This window comes from Saimiri boliviensis, chromosome 2 (genome assembly GCF_048565385.1).
Source record: "Saimiri boliviensis isolate mSaiBol1 chromosome 2, mSaiBol1.pri, whole genome shotgun sequence".
Taxonomy (NCBI): Eukaryota; Metazoa; Chordata; class Mammalia; order Primates; family Cebidae; genus Saimiri; species Saimiri boliviensis.
The window spans coordinates 120663155-120676950 of record NC_133450.1 but is presented as its reverse complement, the minus strand read 5'-3'; the positions used below and the strand labels follow the sequence as shown (position 1 = coordinate 120676950).

General features: G+C 44.2%; 1 protein-coding gene across 11 annotated transcripts in view; it reads right to left on the bottom strand.

The window, feature by feature from the left end:
* RYR3 (ryanodine receptor 3) overlaps positions 1-13796 on the bottom strand; it is a 564246-nt gene that overhangs the window by 208933 nt on the left and 341517 nt on the right. For 9 of the 11 annotated variants that reach the window (XM_074394143.1, XM_074394150.1, XM_074394148.1 and 6 more), the window contains 5 exons: positions 12612-12820; positions 10269-10444; positions 9334-9370; positions 7593-7756; positions 4272-4437 (listed from right to left, as the gene is read on the bottom strand). In XM_074394143.1, coding sequence (XP_074250244.1) covers positions 4272-4437; positions 7593-7756; positions 9334-9370; positions 10269-10444; positions 12612-12820 — 752 coding nt within the window. The remainder of the gene's footprint in view (positions 1-4271; positions 4438-7592; positions 7757-9333; positions 9371-10268; positions 10445-12611; positions 12821-13796) is intronic. The other 2 variants (XM_074394145.1, XM_074394147.1) reach the window with 1 other exon arrangement.

The window sequence follows — 13796 nt, the reverse complement described above, 5'->3', positions numbered from 1 at the left end:
GTAAGGTAGGAGTCATCCCTGGGCTGGCTCCCAGATTTCTTAAATGCCCAATATGTGAACTCTAGAACAACTTGTAGCCCTCAAGTTACTGCTAACTTAAGGAAGAAGAGCTCCTGTGGCAGAGAAAACTTCATTTGGACCAGCAGGAAACCCACACGTCTGTGCTAACAGGGAGAGATAAATGCATTCAGTCAAAGGCTTCCTTGGCTGAACTAAATCACGCCAGCATAGGGAGCCATACCTTGAAGAGGGAGTTTAATTTTCAGGTGCCTCACGACTGGTTCCTGAAAACCTCATAAACTGCTCAAACTCCAGGTCTTTTCTCAACCCTCCCTGCAGAAAGTAGGTACTTTGAGAGCATTTAGGATGTTCCTGGGATCGGTTTATTTTCCACCATGCAGAGTGTACTCCCACATGATAAACAAAGGAAATTTCTCTTCAATCACTGACAGAAGAAAACACAGTGTGGGCTCATGAAGCTGCATATGAGGATAAAAATGGGCAATTGGTGGTATGGTAAGCAGGATTCTAGAAGGCCCCTAAACCCCTGGAGTTACTCTTATGATCACACTATGTTGCATGGCAAAAGGCATTCTGCAAAAGTAAGTAAGGCTCCCACCAGATGGCCTTAAGATAGGGAGACCTTGTTGGCTTTTTCAAATTGCATGAGCCTTCTAAAAGCAGGAGATTTCCTGCTGGAGGAAGAAGGGTAAATCAGGGAAAAACTGGATGCGCCCTTGTTGGTTTTGAAATGGCGGGGGACATGTGTAAAGGAATGTGGGTACCCTCTGGGAGCTGAGAGTGGCCCTGGCTGACAGTGAGCAAGAAAGGAGGGGCTTCGGAATCTCTGACCTCAGACCCATGATCTCAAAGAACTGCCAACAGCTTGAATGAGCTCAGAAGTGGATTCATCTTAGAACCTCCACATGAGCCTGGTTCAGCCAAATGGACACCTTGTGTTTGGCCTGGCGAGAACCTGAGTACCTATTCAAGCTTGCAGAATACTGAAATAATAAATGTGTGTGCTGTTTTAAGCTGCTGAATTTTGTGGTAACTTGTTAGCAAACAATAAAAATAACTGCAAGGGAATTTCCCAGCCATAGGTCAGTCTGGCAACACACACTCAGTGAGCATTCACTAGGTGCCAGGTATTGTTTCATGCATGGGGAGGCGATCATGAGCACAGGAGAGGGCCTCTGCCCTCCGGGAGCTTACCTTCTAAATGAGCAACTTACATGCCCATGGATTGATTGGGCAGTCAGCCCAGATTTAGCACTGACCTGGTGTGCCACTGACATTTTCCCTTTTGTATTTGAAGCACCTTTCATCACTGGCTGATCTGTTGTGTCCTTCCAATAATGGATATTCTTTTTCTAATCATATGTGAAGGTCACGGCATAGGAACTGGCCTGAACTGAAAGCTAACCCTTCTTGTAAATCCAAATCTCACAGCAGCCTCTGTCTCGGACTGGTGTGCCTGGAGTGGCAATCACTGAGGAGTATCTCTTGAATGTAGATTTTATTTCTCATTTCTCCACTGATTGTATTAAGTGGGACAGAAAAATATGTTCAAATTGCTTATCACTATTTAATGGGGAGATCTAGAAACATTGTTTGAGAGACTCCTTCTCTCATTATTTTGGTTTCTAGTCCTTTCTGAGTCTGAAAGCCAGGGTATAAATATTGCTGGCCTGTTCCTCTTGAGATAATTGAAAAATGAAAATGGCTACAGCTGCGGAATAACAACGACCCCACTGTCAGGGACCAGAAGCATGGCAGGACATGGTACTGTCTCTCCTGGAATACGAAGGGGGCTGGCTGGGTGTGAGCCTCCCAGGTCCCTGACACTGTTTCCCTTGCAGCAGCATTCTTTAGGACAAGAGTCAGGACTAGGACTGCTGATCAGGGTCGTCAGGATTTCTATGCAAGGGGTGGAAGAAGGCTCTCCAGAAGGTGGATACCAGCACCCAGCTGAAAGAAGACAACTGACCAGCCTGTCACCCAGGAAGGGTGGTGAAAAGTGGGCTAAAGCTGCCAGTGCCCTCCTCTTCAACATCATGGGCTCTTCCCTGAGGAAGGAAGTCACTGCAGGTGCAAATACCATTTTAGAAAATTATTTTTTAGGCCGGGCGTGGTGGCTCAAGCCTGTAATCCCAGCACTTTGGGAGGCCGAGGCGGGTGGATCACGAGGTCAAGAGATCGAGACCATCCTGGTCAACATGGTGAAACCCCGTCTTTAATCAAAATACAAAAAATTAGCTGGGCATGGCGGCGCGTGCCTGTAATCCCAGCTACTCAGGAGGCTGAGGCAGGAGAATTGCCTGAACCCAGGAGGCGGAGGTTGCGGTGAGCTGAGATCGCGCCATTGCACTCCAGCCTGGGTAACAAGAGCGAAACTCCGTCAAAAAAAAAAAAAAGGAAAAGAAAATTATTATTTTTTTGAACCTCCAAAGATCAACTAGTCTTAAAAGATATGAGATGCTTTAGCGTTCTCTGCAGCTCAGGGAGGACCCCTCAGTTAAACTCATTTCTAAAGTTAATGGGAAAAAGCTAACGGATTCTGAAGGACAGCAGGAATGTATATAAAATATTTCTCAGGGGATTTTGGGGGCGGAGGAGATAGAATCACGAAAACCTACTAGAAGAATGATACTTTACTTTCTGCCTCAAAGCCTGGCTTTGCAAGTGCATCTTTCTGGAAGTGGCTGGTTGGGCCCCAGCTGCTGAAGTGAGTGCGCCAAGTGGCGATGATTCCACTTTCTCCCAGGAAGAGGAGGAGGTGCAGAGGGTGTCATGCACTGCAGGAGGTGCTGGAGAGACAAGGTGGCTGCCTCTATACCAGCAGGCTGTTCCCTCCCCCCAGGAAGAGCTGGTCCATCTGTTCTTAGTCAATGAACGTCATGGGAGATGGCTACTCTGTCTGCTCTCTATCTTACCCCATCTCTCCAACCACAGGCCAGAGAACTGGCTGCCAAGAGGCTTTTCAGCCTGGAGGCTGTAACCTGAGGCTGATTTAAGAATCAGGGGTTTTATCCATGTACCTGCTAGCAGGATATTTTTAATTTGCTGTAGTTAGGCAAACTGGTGACACTGAAAAACTACTGGACTCCTTAAATACTGCATGCCACTCTCCTGCTCAGAAACCTTCAATGTCTCCCCATTTCCTATCTATACCTCCCTAGCTTTCCAAATAAATTTCCTGCCAATAACTGTAAGAGCCCCATACGATGCTGTCCACTGATCCTCAAGCACACTTTATGCTGCCCTATCTCCATAATGCTTCTTGAGCTATGTATCCAACATTCTTCTCTTTCTATTCATGAAATTCATTCATTCGTTCACTTTTTTTTTTAAGACAGGGTCTCACTCAGTTGCCCAGGCTGGAGTGCAGTGGAACAATCACGGCTCACTGCAGCCTTGACTTCCCCAGAGTTAAGTGATTCTCTTAGCCTCCTGAGTAGCTGAGACTCTAGGTGTGTGTCACCATACCCAGCTAATATTTGTATTTTTTGTAAAGCCGAGGGTCCACTATGTTGCCCAAGCTGGTCTTCAACTCCTGAGCTCAAGTGATCTGTCTGCCTCGGCCTCCACAAGGTGCTGGAACTACAGGTGGGAGCCTCCATGTCTGGCCTGTTAAAACTCTTTTTCCTTAAAAAAAATCAAGATTTATCCTTAATGAACAGGTAAACCTACATGTGTGTGTGATGGATGGTCTTCCTGAGCAGCAGTATGGAAGTTAACAGTCCCGGAAATGAGGAAACACATTATTTACATAAACGTATTTTTAAAGCATCCTATAACATGGTCATAAGAAATGGGGATAACCTCTTTGCAAAAGGAATACTTCCTGGCAAATTCATTCCTTTTTATAGGTTTCTATTTTGAGTACAGAAGTCTCTTAGTGTGAGAAGTATTTCTGTTCATCTTTTACGTCTTTTATATAGTGTGGGTAATAGATAAGGATGCGCAAGAAATATTTATGAAATAAATGAATAACATCTTACAGCCCAACACCAAGGAGAAGCCTCTTCATCCTTTAGAAAGATAACTGGCATACTGGATCCACCAGTAACTATGATTGTCCAGCCCTTTTTTCACTGCACACAATGAAGTAACTTTGTTCTTATTTGCTGTCCTAAGTGGCCCATGGCCCACGTGGGCTCATCAGCTAGACACACAGAGGCAGGAATGCTGAGTACAGAAAACAAGGAACATAGTCATAAACACCAGGCCTGGGATACCACTGTTTTAGCCCCAGAAGCCACCCTTACCTGGTAGCAGGTGCCCAGTTCTTTTCCATTGGCTGAGAAGGACAACATGCCCATTGCCAGATCCACGAGACAGCCGATCTCCAGGTCCACGTTGCTCCGATTTGATCTCTGGGAACTGGCCACGATATCCCCACCCCAGACCATGTAGCAGTTGCTGCGTTTCACACTAGGAGCAAAGAAAGGAAAAGGCAAGAGAATTTGGACTGGGGCAGTTTGTAGTCAAGACTCAGGAATGAGATGCCCCAGAAACTTTCCCAGGAAGCTTTCTGCTCAGCCCCAAATAATATTTTTTCCTTAAATGAGTTCATTTAGCTGCAGCCCAATTTATTTAGGCATGAAGCACTCAGTGTAGGGATGTGGCAATCTATTCAGGCTACCTCCTTCAAGAGAGCACAATGTCCAGAGAACCGTTCCCTGACTCAATGTCAAGACACCTTTGTGAAACAGATCATGGACATAAGAGTATCTTATTGTAGAGATGGGAAATTGAGGCATGGGGTGAATGGCCACCTTTGGCAAACTTATTTGGAGATTTGGAATAAGAGACAGAAACAAGAGTATGAGTTCAGAGTCCCAGTCTGGTAAACAGGGCAAAAGGCTGTTAAACACTTGAAAACTCGAGCCCAGGTTCCTTAGGATGGCCGGTCTGAGCTCCCTACAAAGTAGTTTCTCTCTGACACCTTGCTGCCTCCTTGACTTATACGCCCCTGTCCTTCCCAGTGCCTTGGAGTTCTGCCTCCTGCATTACTGGCTAATAATCAACTTAGGTGCCTTGCTTAGCTTTCTGTCTACCAACCCCCAAAATGCAAAACTCTATTACAGGCATTTACACTTAAAAGCAAACTATAATAACCAAAAAGTCTTTAAGGCTCCAAAGCCTGATTCTGTAATTGTAGGACTTCACATCCCAGGTAAGCTGTGGAGACGTTCAGTGGCAGAGGTGATTCTCAGAGCCCCTCCACCATGGGCAAGAGGCAGCTGATTCTTTCTACTTCTAAGCCCACACTGGTGTATGTCATCTCAGGGACCAGGTCCCTCAAAGTGACATGATATGACTTTTCTCAAATCAACAAGTGATGCTGTATATGATGCAGAAGCAGCCCCTTTAAATGTCTTAGGGTCAGTCTGATGTGAATCAGCTTGGCTTCTTGATGTGGTCCTCAGCATGGAGGGCGAGGCCACCCAAGGGCAGGGAGGGTATATTTGGCACCGTGGGGGTGGGTAGATCCTGGAACAGATCCTGTAAACTCTGAGAGTTGCTTTACCTCTCAGGACGATATTCTCATTTGAAAAACCAAGGGTTCAGTTAGGATTCTTCAAGGTTCCTTCTGCCTCTAGAAGTCTAGTGCTTTCCCTCTTTGTAAGCATGCATTAATCTCCTGTCCTCTCCTTTAGGGCAATGATGGGTCTGCTTACTCCCTGTGAATGCCCTCAGGCAGAGGCCAGTGCAAATAGCCTCTTTCAAAGAGTTATAGCATTATTAGAGTTCCATAACTGCAGCCATATTAGTACTGCTTTTTAATGATTAAGATACTAACCATACTGATGACTAATACAGAATTCAATTAATAATGTATTGATGCTGTGGGAATGTGAAGTGGCTAGCTTTGGTCATCTATTAAAGGGCTCAAATTCAAAATGTCCTACAACATCTGTAAATTGATTTTTTTATTTATTTCTTATTACATAGGACAAAGAAGAAAGGATTATTGATTGTGTACCATATAGTATGTCTTATCCTAGGTGCTAAAATGTCAGTTAATTTTCACAGTAAGTATGGTTACTGAGGCTCAGAAAAATCAAGTAACGTATCTGGTATGGCAGAGCCAGCAAACTAGAAAAATAAACTCAAATGAGTCAGACACTTCTGCTTTTTCTTCTGGCTGAAGAACAAAGCCCGAATTGGTCAATTACTTTAGAATACTTCCCTTTCCAATCTAAACTAGATGTTGCTTATAGCATCTACTTTGGCTCTCATTAATGATGGACATTCAATAAGGGGAGTAATAATGATACAGTTGACCGTTGAAAAACATGGGTTTGAATTGCATGGGTCCACTTATATGTGGGTCCACTTAGGCATGAATTTTTTTCAACCACTCATGGATTAAAACTCACATATAGGGAAGGCTGACTTTTCCTATACAGGGGTTCAGTGCCGACTGCAGGACTTGAGTATGAGTGGATTTTGGTATAAGTGGAAGATCCTGGGGCAAATTCAGCTCATATACCAGGGGATGACTGTAGTTGATATTAATAGAGTGCCTGAGTTGAGGCACTGTCCTAAGATTTTTTTCTGTGAATTAATTTACTTAATCCTCATGATACTGTATGTGATAGAACTATTATCCTCATCTTACAGATGAGGAAATTGAGGCCCAGGGAGGTTAAGTGATTGGTCTAATGTCATACCCCTAAAACCCAGGCAGTTTATTCTAAAGCTGGCACTCTTAACCCACTGCTGGTCCCTCATGACACAGTTGACTACGACTCAACTCTGGCCACTTGTCTTTGGTGAGCCACTATTTTCTAAAGGGCACTGATTGCAAGACATTCCTGTCTTTGTAGGGACTAAAGGCCAGCTGTGAAAAACAACTTATGACATCTCTACATATGACCATATAGGGAAAAGATGCTCCTGCTCATGTACTCATATAGATGGACAAAAGATAAAAACCAGAAGCCACATTCTCCTGAGTCACCTCTGGAACACATCTGGCCAAAAATCTCTCCCCTGGCAGCAGTGCCAGCAGACCAGTGGGAGGGTATGGGTGTGCCTAGAATGCGCTTTCCCTAAAGATTCCTAAGATTCCTAATTTCTATTTAGTAGTTATTATTCACAAAGTTTCAATGACTCTTTTATTCCTTATGCTTTCAACCATTTTAAACTCTTGGGATGAGGGGTTCTGAGTTTATCAGTTAGTGTGTGATGAGGTATATCTTTTTATTTCTCCTGAACCAAATTCTTTCAAGCACCCAGAGATTTTCCCTGTCTTGTTCTGACATTGTAGAAATTGGAACTTGCCCAGAAATCCTGGAAAAAAACTCTGAGAGAGACCACATACCCCAATGTCTGTCTCTATTTTCCATCCTTGAGTCACGATTTATATACATGATGAAATTCCTCTCTATTTTCACTAGCACTTTTTCTCACTGTCATAGTTTTTTTTTTTTTTTTTTTTAAATTTAAGCCTGTGCTTCATTTTCTCCTTTTAAGAGCGGCTGAGATGTTTCCTTCTTGGGTGTGGGGTGGAAGAAAAAGACATGTGGGAGGGACTGAGGAGCCCAATGGCTAACCCCACCACTTGGGAGCCCCCTTACCTTTCATGGACTCGGCCTCTTTCATCCCCTAGGGTGACAGTCACTGTGCAGTTTTTATTCAGGTCAAACTTTTCACTGTACAAGTGATAGTCTGGAGTCACCCATCCAACCCAGACACAGGATGGATCCTGTCCAGCAAAGATGCGGATGGCGTAGTAGCACTGCTGTGGAGAGACCGCAGACGGGAGTCAATGGCCCCCATCCAGTTGAGGAAGGGGGCCCAAGAGGCAGAAATAACACAGCAGTGCACTTGGCCCTTTTTTTCTGCAAAAGTGCACACTTGTAGAGGTAGACTACATGCTAGCTCTGGAAGGAAGGCTGAATAGGGATTCTGGCTTCCTAATTTTTCCCTTTCTGTTTTGCTGCAGCATCTGGCATAGCAAATACTTAAGTTCATCTACCACCCTTTGCCCAGAAGATGCTGGTGGTGAAATCAGGAGATGCTGTGGAGGGAAGCAGTGACAGCTGCTTAGAATGGGCATCATAGAGCAATAACCCTCTCCTGGCACCAGGGCAGATCTGGGCTGCAGGAGAGAGTGGGCACGGTCCCTGCCCTCAGATAGAGAGTGGTCAAGGGTCAGAACATTCCTGTTACACTTCCTCCTTCTACAGGGAGGTCCAGCTTTTTTTCTGGGAAGTCTTGGAAGCGGTTGCTTAAGAAAGAGTTCATGTCATCGCCAAATGTGCTTTGTGTAGCTGTCACACTCAAAGCAGTATTGAGAAGTACAGCAGTTTTTGGCAGGGGTCATACAATTCATGGGGTTATCACCATATTACAACAATACAGTACTGAGGCAGGCGACTACCTCATCACTTTCTCTATAAAACTTAGCAGGTTCATTTTTAATGAAGTGGCTCTTATTTGTAGTCTGTTGATTTTCTTAACCAGAAGAAAAAAGGGTCAGCTAGACACACCTGGGATTGAATCCTGGCACTGCCAGATACTCATCATGTGACTTTGGAAAAATCATTTGTCCTCTCTGTGCATGATATTATCCATTTCAGGGCTCGCTGATTACTTTTAAGTGAATTAAACGGAGATTGAACGGGAAGGGAACAATGTGCCGAGCACAGTGTCCCACGCATACTAGGTGTGTGATTCACTGCAGCAAGAGTCTTATTCCTGATGAGGGCTAACCTACAAATTCAGGATTGCTGGATAACTTTATGGAATGGCTGACACGCGTTTTTTCCATAGACTTTTTTTTTTTTTTGCCAGATGCTAGAGAAGAATGACAGAAAGAAATAAATCAGGAGTTGCTTTCTGACTACTGTCTAGGGACTAAAGTAGCTTCTATCTTCTGGGCTGGCTTCTTGCTCATCTTCTCATTTGACTGCTTTTAACCTCACTCCTAACACTGCACAGAGACATGGGGGAGCTGACTCACAAAAGTTTACACAAAGAGAGCAAACAAAGATTTAATTGAGCACCCTCCAACAGATGCTCATTTCAAACAGAAAGGCAGTGTTGGGTCCCTGATGGCAAATGGGCAACAAGTGCACAATGATGCCCAATTAGGAACACCAGGTAGAGCTTTTCCTTTACACTGAGTAACTGTATTTCCTTCCCCCATTTGAGAAATGCCATAGATGTGTTCTGGAAGCATCAAGATGGATATTAAAAGATGGAGTAATTGGTAATTAAAGAGGATCTCTAGACAGATTGTTGCTGTAAGGGGCATATTACCAGGCACAACAAAGAATCAAATAATTAAAACTATAATTGAGCACATTTACTTACTGTTGTTGTATGAGAGAGTATTTCTTGCATCTGTTTCCTAGGGGGAAGATAATCCATGTTTTAGTTATTCAGCTGTATAGAGAATCCCACAGTTCCAACAGGCAATTGATCTACCTTTAATGATCAAGGCAAGTTTAGCAAACTGGCTGCTTCCTGAATGCAAGTGATTGCAACCAGTCTTGGGACTTGTTCATTTGTAAGCTGTTAACACAAGGCAGGGATGTGACTCCCTACTCTTATCCCTCAGTCCAGATGGTAGGTTAGATGGTAAGTTGAGAGTGAGGATGGAAGACTGCAAAAAGATAAGCAGGGATACCTCTGAATAGGTTATCCTAGTCTCTCAAGCAGCTGTGCTTATTGAAAGGCTTGATAGAAAGCGAAAACTCTAGAGGGAACCCCAACAAGACAGCTCCACAGAGCAGACATACGTCAATGATTAAAAATAGACATCAGGGAAAGAAAGACAGCAAGGAATATATTCCTTATCAGGAAGAAAGAAGTCACATTACCCATGAATCACACAGTTGCAGGATTGGATAATGCCCATACTTATGCAAAAAAGGCAGTATCTGCCTCCAGAAAATTCTAATTACATACAAAAGCAAAAATAATTGTACCTTCTTATGCACTCACAAACCACAGAAATTATGGGCAGCAAGGAAGGTAGGGACTCAGTTCAAGAAGAGCAGAAACTTTTCTACCAGGTGTGTCTGTGTACCATGATTGGTACCTTAATTATAGACTGCACAAACACACACAGGTACTTGCATGCACATGGGTGCACACATATTCTCATTTTTATGTTTTTCTACCTGACTGAAAGCAGAGAGAACCCTATCTATGGAGTTCCTGTGCTGAGTTAGAGTAAAAAGCCGAAGGCCTACTTTACAACAAATACAATGAGTACCTCTGAGAACCGGACGCCTCACTCTCACCTTTTCTGGAAAGCTTCACTGTCCAGACAGGGGCTGTGGCTGAAGGAAGAGTGGCACTCGACGGGCATGCTCAAGCGGCAATAGATCATGTCGGCATTGCTATTCTGTGTGCCAAACGTCTTATGGGTCACCTTGAGACACGGAGGGCTGTCCATGGTACCATCAATCCTCATGACCTGGAAACATGATGCATCCTTACTCTGACGAACCAAAGGGTCTGACCTTAACCCAGCCCCTTCTTCCCTCACTGACATGCATATGACAAGGCATTCTGTGAACTATGGAAGTCAGTTGTGTCCAGTGATAACCAAACTATGATTTTCATCATTACTTTGGGCCTTGTCCTGTAGAAAGTAACAGATCTGCTGCTGGCTAGGGAAATTAGAGATTGAAAAACATGCCCACTGGGTTCTCTGCAAGGCCAAGAGTGGAGAATAAATGCCAAAGGTGAGTGGCTTCCAGGAGACGCAGCACAGTGTTCACAGAGGCTAACCTTTTAGGTCGGGGGCAGGTGGTTAAAGAAGAGAATCTTTCCAAGGACTGTGCTTGTCAGTGGGCATGAGAACATCTAAGGGAAAGGGCAAAAGAAATCCCAAATCTCAGGAAGGATGTCTAGCTCTTGAGGAGGGTACCCTCCCCACCCAGCCCAGCTCTCATCTCTGCCACAGTCACAGCCTGAAGGCTGAGGTTCCTGGAGCCTCCTCCCAATTCTAGGGAAATCTAGGCACAAGTATTGCAGGGGGCAGAGTCGGGGGAGGAAAAGTCAGAAACGGATTTTTGCAATGTGCATGTGGGGTGGGGGATGGCAGAGACAGGGGAAGTGAACTGAGGCTTACAATAATCATTTTCTTATAATCTGAGCCTCTTCTTTGCTCTCTAGAGAGCTGTCTTGTCCTGGGGCCTATGAGAATACATCAATATCTGTGTGTGGTTTGTAAATTTTTCTAAGTAGAGGCCCTCCAGATTCTATCAGACTGTCAAAGGGGTTCATGACTTCCAAAAGTTTGAGTCACTTTTCTAAAGTCCTTAATGGTTAGGGAGGAATCAGATAAATAAGTCTCTACTACTTAACTGAGTAAGAAAGTGGACTTTAAGGATGATGCTTGTTGAATTCAGATGGGAAGATGAGTTAAGGAACTTACAACGACGTTGAAGCAAGCCAGTGAATCTACCTCGGCTAAAGCTACAGTGGGGCTGATCTCTCCGGTGTTTTTTTTTTTTTTTTTTTTTTTTTTTTAAATCAACACTCCTCCCGCTACCCACCATGGGAAAACCATGGTCTGTGTACCGAAACATAGACAACTCTAAGTCAATGTAGGGCCAGGATCCAGGTTAGGTGCCTTGCAATCTTTGGCTCCTTTCTGCTCCCCCTAGAAGGTGGGGATAGATTAATCAATGACCACACATCAGCTTAAAATATTGGAAACACCATCAGAAAATTAAATAGGTCCTATAAGACATCAAGTCATGAGTGGGTAAGAACATACATGTTTAGTACATATGATCTTGAATATAGGTATCGAAGTTGTAAATTTTTTTTTTTTTTTTTTGAGACAGAGTCTCCCTTTGTCACCAGGCTGGAGTGCAGTGGTACGATCTCGGCTCTCTGCAACTTCTGACTACCTACTTGGTTCAAACAACTCTCCTGCCTCAGCCTCCCAAGTAGCTGGGATTATAGGCATGCACCACCATGCCCAGCTCATTTTCTTTTTTTAAGTAGAGACAAGGTTTCACCATGTTAGCCAAGATGGTCTTGATCTCCTCACTTTGTGATCCACCCACCTCGGCCTCCCAAAGTGCTGGGATTACAGTCGTGAGCCACTGCCCCCGGCCTTAAATTTTTTTAAATAAAAAAATTGTTTTAAGGGTCTCACTCTGTAACCTACACTACAGTGCAGAGACGTCATCATAGCTTAATGCAGCCTTGAACTCCCAGGCTCAAGGGATTCTCCCTTCGTAGCCTCCCAAGTAGCTAGGATTACAGGTGTGAGCCACCACATCCAGCCTGAACTTAAAAAAAAGTTTAAGGTCTTCGGATACTGTATTACTATGACAATACAGTATAGGAACATCCAGAGCAAATGAAGAAATGCAGTGGCCCAAAATCTTGAGACTTGATCTGCCAGGTTTTGTATAACAAGGTTGCTGTCTCTTGTAAGATGACACTAAGCTGCCCCAATTAAGATGGCTGCAACTGTAGCTCTGAGGGACAGCAGGGAGGTGGCTGGTAAGTAGCCAGAGCATGACTTAGGTAAGCAGCTGCCTATTGACAGGAGACTTAAGGGGAGCTTAGGGCCTTGGCCCACCTGACCTACCAGGGCTACGCATGCTGTATAATGTTACCTGTATGTGCGGATGATCCTTTGGCACGTTGACAAACGTCGGGAGGCGCTTGCTGAACCACATGGCAACATCTCTGTTCATGTTGACAGCAAAAGGCTCAAAGCCCTCCTGGAGACCACACATGGTATAAAACTTGAAGGTACTGGCATCTGTCCCGAGATTCATGCGGCCGATCTGAGATAGCCCCAGACAGCAGATGGGCACAAAGCCTGCAGAATAGTGAAGAGAGCCCTGCTTCAGCCTGAGGGCACCATCCCAGGAAACCGTGCGGAGGCTGAATCTTTGCCTCCTTAAGGGCTTTGACTCCCCACAGGAAAGATGGGACGCAGCCCTCTTTATTTTTTTTCTTCCTGGCACATGAAATCAACAACAGGAGGTCACGTGGAGACCACCAGTGCCCATGGTACATAGGAAAGAAAAGTGAGCTTGGTTCGAAATGATTTGGGAAGAACAATCATCCAGTTAAGAATATTCTTAAGATATCAATAAATATCAACTGAAAAGGTAAAGCTAACAAGAGAAAAGTGAAATTCTTTATCTGTCCCTTAGTTAAAATTGATCTTAGCCCTGGAAAATTTTAAATATTATCCAAAGCAATGCAGTGAGCCTAAAGGATGACTTGGTGAGATTTTTGCCACAGAAACAAAAAGATGGGTAGCTATGTGAGATGATGAATGTTATTTTGCTTCACTGTAGTAGCCTTTTTACTATCTCTATGTGTCTCACAACATCACGTTGTCTACTTTAAATATAGAAAATTTAAATTTATTTAAAATAAAAACATGAGCTGGTGCAGGTTGCCCAACTTTTCTGGACCCCAGTAACTTCCCCAGTGACCTGAGAAGTCCTTGACATTTCAAGAGTAGGAGTCTAAGGAGTTTTAAATGCTAGCACTTTGATTGTGCCTGTTAACAAAAATACAATTTACAGACACCCAATCGCCCAGCCCACTGTCCTCCTCCCTGCCTACTCAGGAAAGCAGAGTTTGAAGCAGGAGCCAGAGAAAGCTCCTTTGCTTCCTTCCTACAGCTATCATCTCTCCAAGCTCACATCTGTACCCTGATCATATTTAAAAACTACCATTCAGAACAGACCAAAGCAGAAGTTCAAATTGTTTGGTCTTCTTGTTTGTGGGCTATTTATAAATCCTAATTGTGGACCAACAAATCAGCAACCCAGGGAAAG